At 50.2% G+C, this 21,549-nt stretch overlaps 2 protein-coding genes and 2 long non-coding RNA genes across 4 annotated transcripts; 3 read left to right on the forward strand and 1 right to left on the reverse strand.

The window, feature by feature from the left end:
- Nucleotides 1–547: 547 nt before the first annotated feature.
- On the forward strand, nucleotides 548–1,474 carry LOC131515510 (uncharacterized). The gene is made up of 2 exons (XR_009263606.1): nucleotides 548–787; nucleotides 1,059–1,474. It is a non-coding gene; the product is annotated as an uncharacterized LOC131515510 (long non-coding RNA).
- Nucleotides 1,475–1,726: 252 nt separating this feature from the next.
- UBD (ubiquitin D) lies at nucleotides 1,727–4,358 on the forward strand. The gene is given in 4 exon segments (XM_058735471.1): nucleotides 1,727–1,750; nucleotides 2,420–2,459; nucleotides 3,667–4,028; nucleotides 4,030–4,358. Coding segments are annotated over 4 exon segments (549 nt in total). The 3' UTR covers nucleotides 4,153–4,358.
- A 1,346-nt stretch (nucleotides 4,359–5,704) lies between these two features.
- On the forward strand, nucleotides 5,705–15,462 carry LOC131513562 (uncharacterized). The gene is made up of 2 exons (XR_009262647.1): nucleotides 5,705–5,778; nucleotides 15,287–15,462. It is a non-coding gene; the product is annotated as an uncharacterized LOC131513562 (long non-coding RNA).
- A 1,992-nt stretch (nucleotides 15,463–17,454) lies between these two features.
- On the reverse strand, nucleotides 17,455–19,783 carry LOC131514967 (olfactory receptor 10C1). The gene is made up of 3 exons (XM_058735472.1): nucleotides 19,237–19,783; nucleotides 18,853–18,921; nucleotides 17,455–17,576 (listed from the first exon to the last, which is right to left on the reverse strand). Exons 1-3 carry the CDS (start codon nucleotides 19,781–19,783, stop codon nucleotides 17,455–17,457), a joined length of 738 nt encoding a protein of 245 aa, XP_058591455.1.
- Nucleotides 19,784–21,549: the final 1,766 nt, after the last annotated feature.

The raw sequence follows: 21,549 nt of genomic DNA on the forward strand, positions 1-21,549 counted from the left end.
TTCCTGTAATGCCAGGGCACGCACACCGCGCACTCCCCCTTTCCTTTGTTCTGGGAGAAGATTGGAAGGAAGGCAGTAGAGATTTGCATCTCCAGTCTTGCTTGCCAGCAGCTACTAGTAAGACTGTGGGTGAGTTCCCTTCTTATCAATGGAGCTGGAGGGGTACCAACATTTACCCCATAGAAAGTGGAAACAGGGAATGAGGTGCATTTACAAATGTCTCCTGGAGTTCCTGAAATCTCGTAAGTCCTCATGCCGTTGGTAAATATCAAGTATTTACTGCACCAGGCAGATGCCCACGAAGTGCTGAAGATACAGGTCAGTCAAGACACAGTCATGGCCCCCAAGATTCCTACTGTTTAGTGGGGGTGACAGACAAGTAAGCAGGTGGTCTTATTGCTGGAGAAGCTTGTTCCGAGGGGCTCAAGGAAGGCGTATGACTGGATAGAGGATGGGCCCATGGCCCAGCATAGGAAGGGAGTTAGAGAGGGCTTCCTGGAGGAGGTGCTGCTCACAGGTTGATCTGTGTAAATCCCTGAGGCCGAGGGGCGGGCCAGAAGGAAAGGCATGCTCCCTGACCTGGTGTCGGGGCATCTGCAGGGAACGCGGACGGTGCACGGGCGCAGCTAGACCGGCAGGTCCGCGGCTCTACAGAATCTGTTCCCAAGAAACCTCGTCCTGGGCCCCCCTGCAGGAGCTTTTCTGAGAAAAGGAGACATGGGCCCCAACATGGTGTAGCCTGCCCAGGCGGGAAGGGCTGAGAGGGAAGCATGAGAAGGCGCGAATGGTAAGCAGCTTTCAACACCTGATCTCTGTCCGGGTGTGAGGTCCAGGTGTGAGGAGCGGAGAGGCTCAGACGAGGGGTCCAGTCCCGAGGCCAAGGTGGGAGGAGGGGTGGGCTCAGACTAGGGGTCCGGTCTGGAGGCCAAGGTGGGAGGAGGGGTGGGCTCAGACCAGGGGTCCGGGTCCCGAGGCCAAGGTGGGAGGAGGGGAGGGGCTCAGATGCTTTGCGCAAACACGACGGAGATGGCTTCCCGGCTTCTAACCTCTTCTTGCAGCGCTGGCTCCAGCCTCCCGCAACCTGATCCGGTGTTTTCTGCTCGGCTACTGCTGACGCTTCAGGATGCCCGGATCCTATTGGACGCCGGATGCAGGTGCAGCCCTGCAGGTGGATGATCTGTCTTCCTCCAATTTTATTGACCAGTAAGAGCTTCAAGCAGAAGAACATGATTTACGTTGAGTTTTTAAAAAATATTTAGTTGGTCTTGGATCCCATGACCCTACACAGGCGCTTCTGTAAATCCAAGTTCTGCAGGTTGGAGACTACTGCGGTAAAATGGGACCATTTCACATCTCTCCGTGAGTGAATGGCCACTAAAAGTACAGCAAAAAAGATGATAACTTGACATATTTAGGGAATTTTTATTTGGAAAGCATTGGGAGTACTTTTAATAGATGGTGTTTTGAGAACGGCTTTTGTGGCACTGTCCTGAGTTTGGGAGAGGGTAGTGGTTCCTTTGGGATGTTAGGAGGATCAGAGTAGTCAAGTCAATTCCCTGAGGGCACACAGCCTGTGCACGCCCTCTTTGTCTCAATCCAAATCCTCCCTGCAGAGCCAGGGAGGAAGCAGCAGCTTCCTGGGAGATTCTGGGAGGTCACAGCGCACAGGGAGTAGGTAATGTCCAGCGGAAAGGTGGGGAAACAGTGCTGTGATGTGACAGCGGATATGTGGTGTTCTGGTGTGCGGAAGGTGGGCTCAGCACTTGATTGTTGGTCTAGGATTGTTTTAAGTACTGGATTTGGCTTGCAGGTTCTGGGGCAGGATAGGAAGGTTAGAGAGCTCACGACCCAGGAACCCAAAGTTCTTTGTGAAGAACATTTTATGAACAGTTTTCTGAGCCTGGAAGAACTTAGAAATTCTGCCCAATGGTCTCATGTTAAGGCTGGAAAACAGACATCTGAGGAGGCGAACGCACCTGCTGGAGCGCAGGTAGCAGGTGGCTCCCTGGCACTGCAGCCTTGTCTTCCACCCATGCAGGAGACTCATCCTGTGTCTTCTGGAGACCTGGTTCCCTCTGCCGGGCTGGTGTGAACAGGCTGCTCTGGTCACATCACTCCTCAGCGACCCTGGCCAGCCTTTCCGGGTCCAGAGGTCAGGACCAGGGGTGTGGTTGTGAAGCAGGGAGAATTCTCAACAGAGAAGGACCATCCTGTGTTTGGAACAGGAGGGTAGATGCTTCGGCAGAGAACAAAGTGCTTGATCAGACAGTACTCTTTGTTTACCGACTCCACTGTAGCAAAAGTGAAAGAAAATTCATGAGATCATTTGAGAACAAAGGGTACAGACACAGTGGTTCAGGCAGGGGATTTCCAACCCAGCCTATGCATATAAGCTGGACACAAGGCTCTTTTTCCTCAGCCTCCTGCTTCTGGTCCCTTGACTGCAGACATGGCATCTGGTGCTTCCTGCCTCTGTATGAGTTGGGGCTTGATGGTGGGGTTGGGGAGAGGTGGGGCGGGGACAGGGCTCAGGAGTGCAGGAGGGATGGAGCTGGGAGGAGCTGGGAAGCCATCTTGCAGGGATGCACCAGGCACCGATATCTACGGAGGTGAAGGAAGATTCTGGAAATAGAAGAGGTTCTCTTGACTCCTGGGTTCTCTTCTGTGTCAGATCTGACAGGCTGCTTAGGGGAGGGTGGTGGGAGGTGTGAGTGGGCCTTGTGCTCAATGGGGCTGCCAAGATTTGAAACCATGCAAGCCCTTTCACTTTTATTGTGTTTAGGGGTCCTGGGCTCTTAAACTTCCTTCTCCTCCCAGAAGAGCAGTTCACAAAACTCATTTATCCCCAGCTGTTAAAGACCTGATACATTATCTTGTAAAGAGTATGTGCACCGTGAAGAGAGCTAGGATAAGAGCTTGGCACGGAGGGGCCCCAGTCCAGAAGAAATGTCTGTGGCATCCAGACTGGGAAGATGAGTTTGAGTGGAGCAGGAGGGAGGGCCTCCCAGGCTTGCTGGTAATGACACAGGGTAAGCTTGCCCAGTTTTAGATTATTCAAGTAGGACTTAGACCTGGCCCTACCTCCTGTGAGTGAGGCCCTAGTCTAATTACAGGAGGAGATTGTATTCTACAACAGGCATATATAAAAACACAGGAAATACAGATGAACAAGGCACATAACACACTGAGTTATTATTATAAGGCCATGGGACATTTAAAAAATGAAACAATTGTACAGAGAATAGGCATCCTAGCCAGGGTTTCCTTGTAAGGTAGTCCTGGAAGGCAGTGCTGGGAGTAACCCCTGAGGCCACCAAGTCTTGGGAATTCTCTTGGGAGTTGTTTTTAGAGTCTGGTATATATCTTTGGATGCTTTGTAATCGTATTTAGTTCCGACCTTTGACAAACTACATGGATAGGAGTGAGGCAAGTAGTGTGGGAAACCATCAATGACGTTGGGATGAAGAAGAGGTATGGCTGTAAAGGAATACGATTGATTTTCTTGGGTTCTAAGCTGGAAATTCCAAACGAGAAGTTCCAAGACAGGGAGGGCCACAGCTTGTTGTGAAGGAGCTGGAGGGCCAGCCGGATGGGTCAGAGAGGGGACAAGTGGTGCAAAGGCTGCAGGCATTCCAGGCACCTTGATGCCGGGTCGCTTGGCTTTCATTGTCCAGGTGGAGGTCTGTTCTGAGGAATGGGCATCAATGACCCTCACTGCTAACTTGGACAACAGAGTGAAGAAGATCACTGAATATGTCCGGGCTCAGACCAACATCCCTGTGCAGGACCAGGTCCTTCTGCTGGGATCCAAGACTCTCAAGCCCCAGAGAAAGCTGTCATCTTATGGCATCGACAGGCAGACGACCATCCACCTCACTCTAAAGGTGGTGAAGCCCAGTGACGAGTAGCTGTCCCTGTTTCTGGTGGAGATTGGTGATGAGGGGCAGAGGCATCTCCTCCAGGTGCGAAGGTCCAGTTCGGTGGCCCAGGTGAGACAGATGATTGAGAGCAAGACGGCTGTAGTGCCTGCTTGAGAAACAGACTGTGGTTTGCAATGGCAAGAAGCTGGAAGATGGGAAGACCATGGGGGAGTATGGCACCAAAAGGGGCAGTTTAGGGGTGCCTGGGTGGCTCAGTCGGTTAAGCGTCTGACTTTGGCTCAGGTCATGATCTCGCGGTCCATGGGTTCGAGCCCCGCGTCGGGCTCTGTGCTGACAGCTCAGAGCCTGGAGCCTGTTTCGGATTCTGTGTCTCCCTCTTTCTCTGACCCTCCCCTGTTCATGCTTTCTCTCTCTCTCTCTGTCTCAAAAATAAATACAAATGTTAAAAAAATTAAAAAAAAAAGGGGCAGTTTACTCTTCATGACGACCTACTGTATCTGGTGAGGGGGGGGGGGTAGGGTGACCACATCATGGGTGGGTGATCCAGGAGCAGAAGAGCTACTGCTAGCCCTTACTCACCACCCACATCCTTTGATGATTTCCCCAAATTAATGGGAAAGATAGAGAAGATGTGGGGTTAAGTGGGGAGGAAGGGCTGCAGAAAAACTCTGCTTTCTAATTCCCACCTTCCTGGATCTCACATAATTGATTAGGTGGCAAGATTGTGCATGTGACTCCAGCAGAACATAAATCTTTAAGGCACTGTAGAGACAGCATCAAAGCCAGCTTGCATTTGAATCTTTCCTTGGCCCCCTCCGATTTATAGAGACACTGCTGTTTCCTCTTTTGTCCAGCAAGTTAGTGTAAGTTTTAGAATGGGATCCATGTTCTACTAATTTCTGTGTTTCCATCGATATGTTTCATCTGTAATATCACACCATATGCTGAACCAAACTGAATTTCTACTTACAGAGAACACTGAAATGATTCATCATAAATGAAGTACTCTGATATGATTACAATCTTGTTAATAAAGAATTTAGAAATTCAAATTAAAGTATGTCCTGTGTCCCTATTTAAAGCTGTTTGGTATGAAATGTCACCTGGCACTGTGTCCCTTCTTACTCTTTACGTTCGGTATCCAAACTGTTCTCGTTTCTGGGGAAGATGGTGAGCACGGGAAAATATTTTCCTCAGGACCCAGAGGTTTTGTGTCTCCAGTGGGAGGTCCTTGGGGCAGGGGTTTCTGGAAGGTGTGGTCTGCCTCCATCACCCTTACCGTCACTGGGGCCTGGCCCTCTCCGGGGAGCGCGGGGCCCCTTCCTCCACCTCCCCCGCTCACTCACTCCCTGTCCCCCTGTCCCCCTGTCCCGCTGCTTGGTACACTTAGGGGTCCAATGCTCCTGGTGGGCATTAGGTTGGTCTGGTTTCCCAAGATGGGCAACCGGGGATCCTGTTTTCGGACGGGGTCTCCTGCAGGTAGAGTGTACGATTTCCCGGTCAATTTGGGGGCCTCCCTGACGCCAGACAGCGTGGGGGTCTTTTCATGGTGTGCCGTCCGACGGGTATCACCCGTCCGGTGATACCTGACCCTGGCAAGGGCGGTCACAGTGCCCGAAGGATGGGGAACGTCCTCCCCCAATCCTGCCTTCTCTCTGCCTCCGCCCGAAGGCCACTCTCCCTGTCTGAACCGTGAAAACGAGGATGGAGGGGCTGCCCCGAACACTCCCGGACCTCAGCGGTTCAGGACAGGGAACCTGCAGACCGCCTTCCCGGTGGCCATCCCCACCCCCGGGCCCGCCCCCTCCCCAGACTCCCCAGGGCTTCCTCGCCGCCCCCTCACTCCCTCCTTCCCCAGCGTGGACACTAGCGGGTTGAGGGCCGGCTGGACCGCCCGGTAGGAGCAAAGCGAACCCGGTGGTAGAGGCGCGGGCGGCCTGAGGGTGGAGGGGGGCGGCGGGCGGGGCACACGCACCCACAAGGTTCCTGCCTGCGTGCGGTACGGGTGCGGGTGCGGGAAAGCGGGGAGGGCGGGGAGGGGAACGAGGGAGGCGGGGAGGGGGGGGAGCGGGGAGGAGCGGGAAGGGGCGGGGGCGCCGCGGGGAGGGGCGCGGGGAGGTGGGGAGGTGCAGCAGGCGGGGCCGGCGGCCTCGTGTCCCGCCTGCCCCCGCCCCTCCCCGCGTCCCGCACCGTCGCCGCCAGCTGGGGGCACTCGGGCACAGTCGCGCAAAGCGGCCGCAGCAGGGGCGCCACGCTCGCCGTGTAGCCCGCATCCAGCAGCGCCGGTGACACCTGAGGTCGCACGCGTGCGCGTGCGCGTGCGTCTGCAGGTGCAGGTCGCGCACCGGCGGTTGCACGAGCGTCCGGTAGCCCTCCGGGGTCGGGACGATGCGGGGAGGGGGGGGGGCGACCCCGCAGGAGGAAGCGCTCCCGCGCTGTGGCTGCGCTGACAGGGGAGCCCCCGGGGTGTTGGGGGTGGGGACTCCACGCGCGAGGTGACGCCGTGGCTGCACGAGGACATCCCGGCGCGGGGAGCCGGGTGGTGAGGGCCATAGTGTGGGAGGCGAGCCTTGGTGCCCTTTAGCTGGTGTGTTTGCCACCTGCTTCCTGGAACAAAGAATCTCACTCACTGGACACAGACTCAGGGTCGGAAAGGTGACATTGTCCCAGGGTCATAGCTAGTGAGTGACCGTGTGGGACTTGTGGCCTGTCTCATTTCCCAGTCGCTGCTTTTCCCTGGGTTACCCCGCTTCTCAAAGAGCTCCTAAGAGCCAGAGTGGAAATCCGACTTCCTCCCGACCAACAGTTCTCCAGGATCCCGTGGATCTGATCTCCCTCCCGTATGACAGTTCTTCAGGATCCTGTGGGTCTGAACTCCCTCCCTTACGACCGTTTTCTAGGATCCTGTGGGTCTGATCTCCCTCTCATACAACAGTTCTCTAGGGTGGTGTGGATCTGAACTCTCTCCCGTATGACAGTTCCCCAGGATCCTGTGGATCTGAACTCCCTCCCGTACAGTTCTCCAGGATTCTGTGGATCTGCTCTCCCTCCTGTACGACAGTTCTCCAGGATCCTGTGGATCTGATCTCCCTCCTGTATGACAGTTCTCCAGGATTCTGTGGATCTGAACTCCCTCCCGTACAACAGTTCTCCATGGTGTGGATCTGAACTCCCTCCCGTATGACAGTTCTTGAGGATGGTGTGGATTTGACCTCCTTCCCGCACGACAGTTCTCTAGGGGGTTGTGGTTCTGAACTCCCTCCCTTATGACAGTTTCCCAGGATCCTGTGGTTCTTCTCCTTTTTCACATTGATTGATTTGCGGATATTGTGCTAGCCTGCATTCCAGGAATAAATCCCACTTGGTCGTGGTGAATAATTATTTTAATGTATTGTGTATCTGGTTGGCTAGTATCTTGTTGAGGATTTTTGCATCCATGTTCATCAGGGAAATTGGTCTATAGTTCTCCTTTTTAGTGGGGTCTTTATCTGGTTTTGTAACCAAGGTAATGCTGGCTTCATAGAAAGAGTTTGGAAGTTTTCCTTCTATTTCTATTTTTTGTAACAGTTTCAAGACACTAGGTGTTAATTCTTCTTTAAATGTTTGGTATATTCCCCTGGAAAGCCATCCAGCCCTGGAGTCTTGTTTTTCTGGAAGATTTTTGATTACTAATTTGATTCCTTTGCTGGTTATAGGTCTGGTCAAGTTTTCTATTTCCTCCTGTTTCGGTTTTGGTAGTTTCTATGTTTACAGGAATTTGTCCATTTCTTCCAGATTGCCCAGTTTATTGGTGTATAATTCTCACAATATTCTCTTATTATTGTTTGTATTTCCACTGTGTTGGTTGTGATCTCTCCTGTTTCACTTCTGATTTTATTTGTATGGCTCCTTTCCTTTTTCTTTTTGATCAAACTTACTAGGGGTTAGAATAGTTCTCCAGATATTTGAAGACAAATCCCCCCCCCCCCCCCCGCCCCAGTCTCCCTCTCCTTCTTGGAAAATCTGTAGTGCCTAAGAATAAGTGCAATACCCCAGACTTGGTATAACCAACACTTGGTAGATTAGACTTATATATCACCATTTATCACCTTTCTTTCAGGGGCTCTGCTTCTGTTAATACAGCCATTAACTGCTGACTCCTGAGTGCTAATCTGTGGTGAATCTCTCTTCTGGGCTCCAATGTTCATGCCCCTCCTGCTTCTATCTGGTGTGATTACTGTGCTTTACCAGTCTTTAAACCACAAGCCATGTGTCAGGATAACAACACCAGGCTAGAAGTCGGGAGACCCGGGTCCCACCAGACATAATAGCCTTTGGCCCATTTGACTGGTTGATGTGGAGAAGTCACACATTTCTCTTTGCCTGCCTCAGGGTTTTCATGTAGCCAGATGACCTCTGGGGCTCCTGGCTTATCCCCCTGGCTCTAACTGCAAGAAGTACTTTTCAAACAAATGAAAAGGGGAGATAGAAGCCTTTCAATCCTGAAAAGTGGTGCTGAATCACATTTCCTAATGGTGCAGAAACCACAGTGGTTGAGGTGATGGCTAAAAGGTGCACATAAATCTTTCTTTGGCAAGTTTCCTGACAGGTATTGTTATATAGGTAACTTACTGCAACTTCATATTGACTGTTCCTAATTTAAAAATCACAATCCCCTGATTTTTTAGTTTTTCACGAGAAGAAAAAACCTCCCTCCCCCCCGCCCCCAACAGAACATCATGTTTTTATCCTCATTAGGCAGAACAGGTATTCATGTGATTAAGAACGAGGGTTGGTGTGTCAGACTGCCTGAGCTTCCATCCAGGCTCTGCCATTTCCTAGCCCAGCAATCTAATGTGTCTGTGGCCCAGTGCCCTCACTTGAGAGTAGAATTGGTGAAGCAGTTAAACATGTAAAGCTCCTGGAACAGTGCGTGGCACAGAATAGGTGTTTGGTAAGTGCTCACTCTTATAGGCTCTATTTCCTAAGTCGGGAAGGTGTTCAGAGAGGTCCGCACCAGGTAGGGGGAGAACTGCTATGTGAGTTTATGTCTCTGGGCTTCATTCTCCTGCCAGTTAGGCAATAGTCCTAACTGTAGACTAAGATAGGAGGGTGGTTGAGGTTAAATCACTGGCCGAAGGTCACACTGTTGGTAAATACTTGTCAGGATTTCAACCCAAATCCCACCAATTCTGAGAACCTTGGTGTTTTTTTTTTTTTTAATTTATTTAAACAAGCCAGGCTCTCATTTACTAGAGGCTGTGGCAGATAAAAGTACACACGAATCCTGATCCTGATCTCAAGATAATTTTGTAGTGCTGGGGTCATATTGGAGATGTGTTCAGGTGGGAGATCACATTCAGGCTTATGGCCCAATGGTGCTAGAGGTGTTGTTCTAAAAAGTCAAATTTTTCTTAAACATCTTTTAAATGTTTACTTTTGAGAGAGAGACCAGGGAGGGGGAATTTAGTGGGGGAGGGGCAAAGAGAGAGGGAGACACAGAATCTGAAGCAGGCTCCAGGCTCTGTGCTGACGGCTCAGAACCTGATGTGGGGTCGAACTCACAAACCACAAGATCATGACCTGAACCAAAGTCGGACGGTCAACTGACTGAGCCACCCAGGCACCCCTAATATTCCAGTTTTTAAAAAAAAAATTTTTTTAATGTTTATTGTGCTCTCTTGCAGCCACCTTACTTAGTATCATGCTTATGGGAGTCGTCCACACTGTGTAAGTCATTCCTCTTACTGCTGGTTATTCCACTGTATGGAAATCCTGCTTTTATAAAATCTGCTTTCCTATTGGAGGACTTTGGGAGAGTTTCCAGTTCTTGGCAGTTAGAATAGTTGCTGCTATATTTTGATTGACTTAGGAAGTAAGGATTAGCTGATGGATGAGAAGGTGGTGAGGGCTTGTCCTGCTCAATGAAGCTTTCAACCATAGGAAGGTGGTGAAGGGTTGTGTGCAGTTGTGGGGTGAAGAAGAATATGGATATATGTCTGCTTTTCTGGATCATCATGGAGAAATCAGCAGGCAGACAGTGATGTGCAGAGAAGCATTTACTTTTGCTATTACTGTTACTATATTTATTGGAGCATGGAGCATCCAAAGAAGCAAAACTGCCCTCATCCCTGTCCCCCCTGTCACACCTACTAGAACCACATTCCTGATCCACACAGTTTGCATGGATTCCCCCTTCCCTTTGTGAAATTTAATAAGGGAAAACCTCACTAAGGTGGAGTGAGGCTGAGGCTGGCAAGGGACACTCCATGCTGTACCGCTTGATGTTAATTATCGGGAGAATTACCAATCATGGACTCCAATAGGAGGATTGCTTGACAGGAGAGAATCATCATTACAGGGAAATGTGTGTGGTGGGGTGTATGCGGGATAAGCGGTAAGAAAGAGGGTCATTTGTGTGTGTGTGCATGTGTGTGTGTGTGTGTGTTGGAAAGGAACACTCAGTTGTGAGAAAATTAGGAGAAAATATTAAGTAATTGGTATTTTGAAATACTTCTTTGAGCATTTACTTATATAAAGATTAGAGAGTTTTGGCAATAAGAAAAGGGAAGATTGCAAGACTGTCATTTAGAATAAATGGATTTAGGGCAAAATTTGTGACTTTTTTTCTCTTCCCCTTTAAGTGGACTTTTTTTTTTTTTTAGAGCAGGGCTAAGTTCACAGCAAAATTGAGCAGAAAGTACAAAGACTTCGCATATACCTCCTGCCCCCACACGCATTGCCTTCACGCATGATCAATACTACACCAGACCGTATGTTTGTTACCACTGATGGACCTGCACATCATAATCTCCCAAGTCCATGGTGCACAGTGGGGCTCACTTTGTGTCCATTCCGTGGGTTTGTCATAATCTCCCAAGTCCACGGTGCACAGCGGGGCTCACTTTGTGTCCATTCCGTGGGTTTTGACAAATGTGTAATGACTTGTAGCTACCACTATAGCATCATACAGATGAGTTTCACTGCCCTACACATCCTCTGTGTCTGCCTCTTCATCCCTCCCTCCTCCAGTCCCTGCCACCACTGATCTTTTTCTTTCTCTTTTTTACAAAAAGAGTTATACCTCATAATGAGGTGGTAAGTATGCCCTGCTGAACCCCTGTGGGCTTCCAGGACCCCTCCAGAGACAAAGCAACCCTTTCTTCTTTTCTAACATTTGATGAAAGTTGATTGAGCCTCTGGAGGCACCCTCCCTGCCCACCCCCCCCACCCCCCCACAACTAGGTCCTTCTGGTTATCTTGTCTCTTGCCTCAACCAACCTTAAAATTCCCGTGTGAGTCTTTTGTTATGTAAATTACTGTGCTTTTTACTTTTCTGCCATTATTCTGGTTTAACTCTCTTATGAATTTAATTGGTGACCGCTTTAATGATTGTGTGATCTCTCTGCAAATATAGGATGGAGTACAGAGCCAGAGACTAATTTTGGCTACGGTTGACATCAAGATTGATGTTCCTCCAAGAGGAAACCAAATGTTAATTTGCAGTCAAATTGCATGCAGACATGGGGTCATCAGAGTGATGGGGACAGTGCTGAGGGAGAGGAATCCAAAATAGAATCTGGTATTAATGGGACACCTGCAGAATCAGGGTAATGAGACTCCAGTCTCAGCTTGTCTTAACTTGGTCCGTTGGTGACCTCATCTGTTAAGGGAACAGAATTTCCCTCCCTTGCCCATCTGAAGGAGTGGCTGAGGATACATTAGATATTTGGATTGCCTTTCTCAAAAAGCACTATTGATGTTTAACAATTGGCCGTCCTTGTAGACACGAGTCATGGAAGAAGGGAGTTATTTGCAGTTCTGGGCAACAGGCAGCAGGACAGAGTGGCAGGTTTGCTGTGTGACCAGCTCCCGTGCCCCGCTGCTCTCTGTGCCCCCCTCCTGCGCTCCTCTCCCTCCCCGCGGCCCGCCCCCTCTTGCCGTGCCGGTGTCCTGAGCTTCTGTCAGGTCGCTGCGCCCCGCCTGCTCGCAGCCCACCCGGTGTCACACATGAGAAATTGCACGGGCGGCGGTGGCCCGGGGTGATACTCAGGGCCGTGGCCAGGCCTGGGACCCAAGCCCTAGGCTCCTGGTGGGAGCTGGCAGAGGCGCCCCCTCCTTTCTCGGTGGGGTTCGCCGAGGGAGGATCTGGAGGTGCATAGGGTTGAGCAGGATCCGCTCCTGCGGATTTTCCGTGGTCTCCGTTTCCGTTTCCGGGTACCTGCTCACCGTCAGGGGTCACCGTTTCCGGGGGCTTGCTGGCTGTCAGAGTCACCGTTTCTGGGATCTGCTTCCCGTCGGGGGGTCACCGTGTCCAGGGACCTGCTGGCAGTCGGGGGTCACCATTTCCGGGGACCTGCTCGCCATTGGGCGTCACCGTCTCCGGGAACCTTCTGGCCGTCGGGAGTCACCGTGTCCGGGGACCTGCTGGCCATCGGGGGTCACCGTTTCTGAGGACCAGCTTGCTGTCAAGCACACACCGGGGGGCGCAGGTAGGGTGTCTGGGAATCGGGCCTGTGCCCCCCTGTCCTTTCAGATGTGTTGCAGCCTCCGCAGGAGCGCGGGTGACCCCAGAGCAGGGACCTGGTCCCTGGCGCTGGGTCCCCAGCATTATGTGGGAGCAGACGTGCAGCTGGGGCGCCGGCCCAGTTTCCTCCTCCAACTTGCGCTGTTTCCTAGGGTTTCGTGCCCCCTCCCTAGTGGCTCACGGATCCCCTGCTCTGCCTCATGGGTGAGGTTAAGGAGGGGTCCAGCATTGGGGATGGAACTTTCTCTGACTTTCTTCAGGGTGTGTCCTTAGGGCCAGAGGTGGTGGGAATGCCAATTAGAAATTTAGCCAAGAAGGGGCAGTTTGGTCACACGCAGAGGAAAGGCGGGTGGTGGTGGCCCAGCCACCTGTGGGCACCTGACGGCTCAGCTCAAGAGAGGCAGGAAGTGCTGAGCTATGGGTTTGGTGGCCTCCTGCAAAGTCAGAGGTTCGGAGGCCACCGCCTGGTCCCTGGCCCGGGCCTGGTGCCCTTGCCTCCTTGTGCACCAGCTACAACGTTCAGTATACTGCTTCAGGGGAAGAAGAAAGTTCGTTTCAAACTTGTGGCTACCGGAAGCCAGCATTTCTCCCTCGGGGCGAATGACCCCACAGGCTGTCTGTGGGACTTGGGTTAAAGCTACTGTTTACAGATACTTGTACTTCAGCGTTCTGACTCCTGACCCCTCAGGAGCCTGCCAATTCCTGCCCAAGTGTCGGGATTTGGGGACCCTGTGCCAGCATGTGGCCCAGACACAACAGCGTCTTCTCCAGTGTTGGAGGGCGGATCTGGGGTCTGAAATCCTGTAGCAACTGTCCCTTGAGCTAAGGTCTAGCGAAGGGGTTTCAGAAAGTGAGCTGGGTTTTACCCACAGAATTCCTGGTTTAGTGGGTCTGCGGCAGCACCCGAGGGGTTAAAATTCTATGTTCCTGGGTGATGCTGTTGCTGCTGGTGCACACTGCATTTTGAGAACCACTGTCAGGTACCATGAAAGGCCAGCAGGGTTGTGCTATAGCCCCCGGACTGCAGATTCCCACCCCATTAAGATAAACTGTGCTCAGGCTGCAGAACAGTGGGGTCTGTCACCTGCTCCCTGAGGGGGGGCTCAGGGAGGGGCTAGCAAATGAGGGGAGGCAGGTCTGTCCCCAGGAGGCATCCTATTCTTTTTACATTTATTTTTAATTTTTAAATTTTGGTTTCCAGTGTAGTTACCATACAGTGTAATGTTAGCGTCAGGTGTAAATATACTGATCCATCACATACACACAACAACCAGTGCTCATCACAACAGATGCCCTCCTTAATGCCCATCAATCACCCCACCCCCCTCCCACCACCCCTCCAGCAGGCCTCAGTCTGTTCTGTCTAGAGTTTAGAGTTTGTTTCTTGGTTTTCCTGTTTCCCCACTCCCCGTGTGTGATTTGTATCTCAAATTCCACATACAAGTGAAATGATATGGTATCTCTCTTTCTCTGCCTGACTTATTTCACGTAGCATAAAACCCTCCATTTCCACCCGTGTCGCTGCAAATGACACAATTTCATTCTTCTTGATACTCCATTGTATATATATACCACGTATTTACCTGTTCATCCGTTGTTGGACACTGGGCTGTTTCTAGTGTTTGGCTACTGTTGATAGCCTGCTACAAACATTATGGTGCATGTGTCCCCTCAAATTAGTATTTTCATATCATTTGTTCTGCCCATTTTAAATTGGATTGTTTTTTGGGTGTTCAGTTTTATAAGCTTTTTTATGTATTTTGGAATCGCTCTATCAGATATGTCATTTGTGATGAGGGAGCTAAGGCAAGCTGACATCCTGGACACCCCTCCCCCGACACCCCCCCCCTCCCACCAAGTGGGATGTGTGGCATTCCTCAGGCTCTCCTGGCTGCCCAGGAACAAAGGGGAAAACAAATGGTAACTAGAGATTGCAGTCCTGCAGGATGTGAGTCTACATCAGTTTACAAATGTCTTAGCAAATTACAAGAAAAGGCAATCTTATCCATTGTCTAATCTCCAGAAACCTATAGACTCCGTTTCCTGGAGCCCCAACATCACCCTCTCCTCCACAGTGATGTGGGAACAAAGGCAGAAGGAAATGGCAGGTAGAACTGTTTCCTTATAACCTGCAGCCCATTGACAGATACTTGAGGCTGGCAGAGTAAACCATCCCTCCAGGAACCCCGTACTGTCCTAATGCTAATACTTTGCTAGAGAGAAAAACCACCCTACCTTGACAATAGCTAGGCCTCCAGTGTCCTGTGAGTCTTCTTCGGCTTATGAAAGTCTCACTGGAAACTTCCCCTAGACTTTACTGCCTATGGGTCCCATCCCCATGCTTTAATAAAACCACCTTTTTGCACCAAAGACATCTTAAAAATTCTTTCTTGGCCATCAGCTCCAAAACCCTGAACCCCACCATTACCCCCACACTGCATCATTTGCAAATATCTTCTCTCATTCTGTCAGTTGCCTTTTAGTTTTGCTGATTGTTTCCTTCGCTGTGCAGAAGCTTTTTATTTTGATGAGGTCCCAATAGTTCATTTTTACTTTTGTTTCCCTTGCCTCCGGAGACGTGTTGAGTAAGAAGTTGCTGAGGCTGAGGTCAAAGAGGTTTTTGCCTGCTTTCTCCTCAAGGATTTTGATGGCTTCCTGTCTTACACTGAGGCGCTTCATCCATTTTGAGTTTATTTTTGTGTCTGGTGTAAGAAAGTGGTCCAGGTTCATTCTTCTATATGTCGCTGTCCAGTTTCCCCAGTACTATTTGCTGAAGAGAGTGTCTTTATTCCATTGGGTATTCTTTCCTGCTTTGTCAAAGATTAGTTGGTCATATGTTTGTGGGTCCATTTCTGGGCTCTCTATTCTGTTCCATTGATCTGAGTGTCTGTTTTTGTAGGTATCCTGTTGTTGACTGGGGCACAAGGTCGGACTTACACACCTTTCCACCTGTGAGACCCGTCGGTTTTGCATTTGGCCTGTCTGCCATCATTCCCTGGCCCTGTGTGGATTCCAAGTCCTGTGACGCCTTGCTGTTAGAACGCTCCCTCAAGGTGTAAATGGTAAAGGACTCAGGTAATGTACTTTCTCTGAAACTCCTAAAGCAAGAAATCGTCTGTGATCTGAAGGGAAGAGCTTTTATGAGTCTTTTTGGGCGCATTTAAGGCATCCGGTCAGGCAGTTGTGTTACTGTTTTTGGTGCACTAGTTTGCAAAGCTGTGTGTGGCTGGGGCTGGCTTCTAACAGACAAGGAGCTGATGGTCCTGGGTGAGACAAGATGCCTTGGCCGAGGCTTTCTGGGTCCCATGCTGGCTGCCTCCACACAGCTGGAGCACATGATGAGTGTGGACCAGACAGGCCAGGCGGAGAGCACACTGCATCCTGGGAGCCGCGATCATTTGCTCTCTTAGCACCGCGGCATTGGAGGAAGGTAGATGTGGGCCACTAAAGGTCCCTTCATCCTCTCTGTTCCCTTTCTTCTGGTGAACCAGGCTTGTCTGCCCTCTTGCTGGAAATATCTTTGTAAATAAACAGAAACTTTCCCACTTGACTTGTTTTAGATCCAGCGTCATAGTTTTGAATTTAGAAACTTGCTACCTATTTTGACTGGTCTCCATGGCAACCAAGTGACCATGCTTATATTTGGCTGGGATTACCGTAGTTCAAGATCACTTTGTAGGGATGGTGGACAAGGAGCATTGAACATAATCTTTTTGGTTCTTTGTAAGAAAATCAGCCACAAGAAAGAGAAACTCCTGGGGTGTAGAAGAGTGGGGCTGAACCTGGTGCGAGGCCCATGTGGTTCATTGAGGAAGTTGAAAACCAGAGACATGATGGCAGCAGAACGTGGCAGGTCCTGAGCGTCATCTGTGGCACGGTGTGGGTGGCAGCCAGGTCTTCCGTCTTAACCCAGGGTTTTCCCCACTCAGCAGGCTCTGTGCTGTGATTTGCATGCAGGCCTTGTTCCTGAAAGGCTTTAATGTGCCTTCTGTGAACTGCACAAAATAAGGCTGAGGTAGACCGAACAAAGAAAATGGTGGAATAGAAAATACTGTTACGGAACCAGGCTGTGACTCAGGTGGAAAAACCAAGCAGCACTCAGAGATCTTGGTGGATTGGAGATTTATTTAACATCGGCGGGCTCAGAGGAGACCGTTTCTCCAAAGATCTGAGCTACGAATGAAGGGGAGAAGGGTAATTTATAGTCGTCAGCTTCCATATCTGTGGGGGTTTTCGTGTGTGCGACAAACAGGACAAGAAGAACCTGGAAGAGGGGTCTCTAAGTCAGAGACCAGAGCTTGTTTTAGTCTCATCGGCCGTCTTATGGTGTAAGACTTTATTCATTTCTCCAACATTACCCACTTTGATGCCTTAAAAAAAACTTTCACTAGGCATCACCTTTCAGTTTTACAGGTTGGTACTCTTGGAAAGCTGTAGTTTGGCGAGCAACAGTGTTTTCAATAAAATGTACCAAGGTATTTAGTATACAGGGGCCGATGGTCACAAGGAAAATTATGGAAAGAAGGGGCCCTGCCAGCGAAGGGAGCCAGGATGCCCAGTCTGTGAGATCCCGTCCTCTCCATTGACTGATGTTTTCCTGTTGTCTACGTTGAATTCTTTCCTTGAGTTCCTTAACCTTAGTCCTGACTCTTCCTGATTGGTTTACAAAATAGCAACATTCCTCCCCCAGAAAGATGCAAGTCCCTCCTTTTTCTGAAGTGAGGAGGTCGAGGGCTCGCCTATTTTGGAGGCACACTGCTGCCAGGGAGTTGATTTGGCTTTGTCGGGTTCCCAGGGAGTCTGCCATCCGTTCCACGTCCAGCTTGTTGGTGCCGTCTCTTTTGGCCCAACAGCAAGAAGCAAGATCAGGGCGATGACACCAGTAAGGGGCAAGGGCTGGCAGAGTTGCATCCGAACCCCTGGGCTCAGTCCACACATTGAGTCCTCAAGCTTCTGCCATGTGCAGGCCAGCCAGCTTCCGGGTGTGGCTGGAGCAGGGGTGGAGGTCTCAGGGGCCAGTGTCTTTTTGAGGGTCAGTTTAAGCGGGTTGACTGGATCTGGATCACTTCACCAGGTTGAGGGTTCCTCTGAGTTGGCCGCCTTAACTCTGGGCTTCTCAGCCCCTGCTCTGATGCCCCGGAGGAGAGCCTCTTGGTACCGGCGGATCTGGACTGACATCTGGAGAGTGCCTGTGCGTGGCCAAGGGTGCAATCTGGCTGCTGGTCCTTGTCAGGGAGGGTTCTCTGGGTCCAGGAGGGGAGAAGAGACAGACGGGGGAGGAGTTTCAAGCTCAGGGGCAGTAGGGAGGGAGCCCGGTGAGTCATAAGGTGGCGGAAAGAGGGGATCTTCCTCCAGGTTTCTTGCAAACGCTAGGAGAGCGGTGGGTTGCTTCTTTGGCTTCTTGGGTGAGCCTCCACATAAAGTGGCTAAAACCTTTGCCTGGCTCTGTTTGCTAATGATGAATCACACCCAAGGTGGGGGATTTTGGGCAATTTCAAGCCAGGAGTCAACGTATGGAAATTGATCAGGGTGGCCTGGGTTCCCAGTGACTATTAGCCAAACCCACAGCACTATTTGAGTATCTAATGTCCCTTCTACGGGCCATCCTACATTGAATAGGGGCCATTCTAGTTCACAAAAGGTCCTTAACTTCCTGGGTATCATTTTCACCCTGTAATCATCTGAAAAGCCCTTTTTAAAATTTTTGAGCATGACCTCTAAAATCGTAGGCTTACTCTGTTTTGATCCCATTATTAATTCCGTTCTTGTGTTTGGTGTCGCAAAGACAGACAAAGGGAGGGTATCCCCTCAGATGAGAGGACAAATCAGATACTCCTCTGGTCACGTTCCCGAGGGAAACTTTAGGTGAGGTTTGGCCTTAGCGGACTCAGCTTTGTGACTTGTGGTCGGAATCTGACCCGATACCACCTTAGACCTTATACTCTTACCATGACACAGGAGAGCCCATTCAGACTCTGTAAATTTTGGGGGACTTTAAGGGTGCCCGTCCGTGGAGCTACAGACTCGAATTCGACTGGCAAGCCTGGCTGAGCCGCACATTCAACACACACACACCAGAGGTTATTATATTTCCTTCCACAGAATTCCTACCTGTGAGACTTCTGAAGTCTCGGGGAGTGATCAGGTCCCCCTTCCACTCTTGTGAGTGGGCCTGACTAGATTGGGCTCCAGCCTTACCATTTCTTTCTTTTTTTTTTTTTAAACGTTTTTTATTTATTTTTGGGACAGAGAGAGACAGAGCATGAACGGGGGAGGGGCAGAGAGAGAGGGAGACACAGAATCGGAAACAGGCTCCAGGCTCCGAGCCATCAGCCCAGAGCCCGACGCAGGGCTCGAACTCACGGACCGCGAGATCGTGACCTGGCTGAAGTCGGACACTTAACCGACTGCGCCACCCAGGCGCCCCAAGCCTTACCATTTCTGATGTCGGGTCCAGGTCCTCACCTGCCAAGTCTCCTTGAGTCCGGTGGGAGTGGTGGAGCAGGGGCCGGCCCAAGGCAACCGAGAAGGAGACTGCCGAAATTCAGGCAAGGTGGGCCCTCTCCCTTGTGATCCTTCATTCCGTCACTGCCTCGCTGTTCTCCCAAGCCAGTGGCAACAATAGACCAGCACAATTGGGTTTCCCGGTCAGGGAACCAAGTATGTTTCGCAACCAGACTGGAACGCTGGTGGAAAAACCAAGCAGCACTTGGAGAACTTGGTGGATTGGAGATTTATTTAACACCGACGGGCTCAGAGGAGACTGTTTCTCCAAAGATCTGAGCACTGAATGCAAGTGGGAAGGGTTATTTATAGTTGTCATCTTCCATATCTGTGGTGGGTTTTTGCACCTGGCAAACAGGGCAAGAAGAACCCGGAAGTGTAGGCTGGCGTCGGGGCTGCAGAAGGGCAGGGAGAAGATGAAGGAGGTGTGGCTCAGGCCCAGCATCGCTCCACAGGCCCACGCGGCCCCTGTCAGCTGGAGGCACACCCTGTGGCTCAGCAGGAGTGGGTAGCCAAGGGGTTTGCAGATGGCTGCGTAGCAGTCATAGGCTGTGGCCACCAGGAGACAGCACTCCGTGGCCCTGAGGAAGAGGAAGAAGAACATGTGGAGAGTGAAGCCCATGTGGGGCACGTGGCGCTGGCCTGTGAGGAGGCGGCGGGGCAGGGTGACCGATGTGGCGCCAATCTCCAGGGCTGACAGCACGCGCAGGAAGAAGTACATGGGGGACTGAAGGGTGGCGTCGGCCGACACCATGACCACTATGAATAGGTCGTTGGCCACAGTGAGCAGGTAGACGCCCAGGAAGAGGAAGAAGAGCCAGCCCTGCAGGTGGGCCAGGTGGGAGAAGCCCATGGGGATGAACTGGGCCACCAGGGAGGCGTTTGTGCCCATCCTGCTCACAGCTCAGGGCAGGGGCAGCCACGGAATCATGACGTGGACACAGGTGGCCTCTGGATGCCCGTTCTCCCAGTGTCCCCGGCCTTTGGGGCAGCACTCCCTTGCCCACATCAGCCTTGCTCCCTTTGGAGGGCTCAGTGCTGCCAGCCTGGCTGGCTAAACTCACCTCTGCAGGTGCCTACGTTTGGTGGGACCCACGCGGTCCTGCCTCAGCTTCCCCAGGGCTGAGCGCTGAGCCTGCCACCCAGCCCTTCCTCCTGTTCCGTGGGGCTTGCGGGCAGGCATCCTCCTCCTCAAAGCCAGAATTTGTTCTGTCGGGACCTTCCCCTGTGTTCTTCTCCCACTCGGGTCCTTCTCTTTCTTTTTCTTTCCTTCTTTCACTTGGTTTCTCTTTACTTTCCTCTCAGTGTGTATCGTCTCTGACCCAATTTTCACCTCTTCTAGAAATTTTTCCAGCTCTCTTTTCAGTTACCAGATCCACTCACCTCCTCTTTCTCTCTCTCTTATTTTTCCTTTATCATTTTGCCTTCAAACAAATTTCATGCTTTGCAAGGAGAGGAAAGGAATTTGAGAGGCCATCTCCTTCAAACTCCTGGAAACAGGCAAATGGCTATCCCAACAAGTGAGGGGCTCCCTAGTTTAAAAAGGTGCCCAGGAAGGAGATAAGAAGGTCTTCTTAGTTGTTTATTTATGCATTTGACAGCCTCTAAAACTCACCCCGTTATACCATAGCACATCCTCAGGTCCCTAAACCACACACATAAAGTCCACAAACTCACACACTAACATTAAATTTCTAAATACAGCACAGAAAAATAAGTAGCCCAATATTTTCACGCTCTAGGTGCATCTAAGGTCAAAAATAAATCATGTTTACACAATGCAAATAACAATGAAAGTGAAAACACATTTAACATAAAAATATAAATGCCAGAGATAGTCAAATAGATGCATAAATCCAAATTCTCTGCAAGAAGATAACCACATTCAAGATCGAATATTAAAAATGCAAGTTCACATGCTGTTATTCTGCAGGTATGGAGTCCTTGGCTCATTCCACCTTACTGGCCTCCAGGAGACATTATCTAAATGTTGTCTTTCTATTTGGAGAAATAGGCAGTGATAAAGGCAGATGGTATTTGATGACTTATTTCCTTCTTTCTTCGCACTGTGGATCCCTCAGTGCTGTCTTTTAAGAGTCTCTGAGGACCTGAGTCTCCAAGAATTTGACTTTCCAATGGGGAGAACTCTTCACATAAACAATTAAATCTGTTGTTTTGGAGTCTGTCTCTTAGATTGGGAAGAGAAGAGTGTGACCTGTCCAGAACGTTTCAGAGATATTCTGGTTCAACCAGAGATATTTTCTTCTCTTTCTTCATGATTTTCTTCTTTCTGTTACTATAGATGTCCTAATACACTTATGAAAATAATGCATTTCTATCAATCTTGTTTCTATAGCTATAATTCAGTAATCAACTCATTTGATAACCCAGTCAGAGTCCCTTATATATTTCAGTCATTGTAGAGAGCACTAAGAATGTAAAAGAGAAATAAACACTTTTGACCTTAGTGAGTAGCTGATAAATGCCATTTTCTTGGAAAACTATCCCTAATTTTTCTTGTTTTGTTCTTTTAATTTATTATACAAGAACATTATTTACACTATTATTTCAGTATATTGTTTGGTTTGTTCTATATTCTTACACATTTTCAGAGATATGGTAAAGCGTGTGTGTCAGATAAGATGTTTTCAAGACATG

The sequence above is a fragment of the Neofelis nebulosa genome, chromosome 6, assembly GCF_028018385.1.
Source record: "Neofelis nebulosa isolate mNeoNeb1 chromosome 6, mNeoNeb1.pri, whole genome shotgun sequence".
Taxonomy (NCBI): domain Eukaryota; kingdom Metazoa; phylum Chordata; class Mammalia; order Carnivora; family Felidae; genus Neofelis; species Neofelis nebulosa.

Excerpts from the sequence above, each read along its gene's own strand:
- LOC131514967 (XM_058735472.1), bottom strand. The coding sequence starts at position 19,783 with ATGGGCACAAACGCCTCCCTGGTGGCCCAGTTCATCCCCATGGGCTTC. Across the intron at positions 18,922-19,236 it reads TCTTGCCCTGTTTGCCAGGT|TCTCCTTCTCGGTTGCCTTG; the intron begins GCAAAAACCCAC and ends GAATTTCGGCAG. Across the intron at positions 17,577-18,852 it reads GACTCAAGGAGACTTGGCAG|GCACTCTCCAGATGTCAGTC; the intron begins GTGAGGACCTGG and ends GGCCACGCACAG.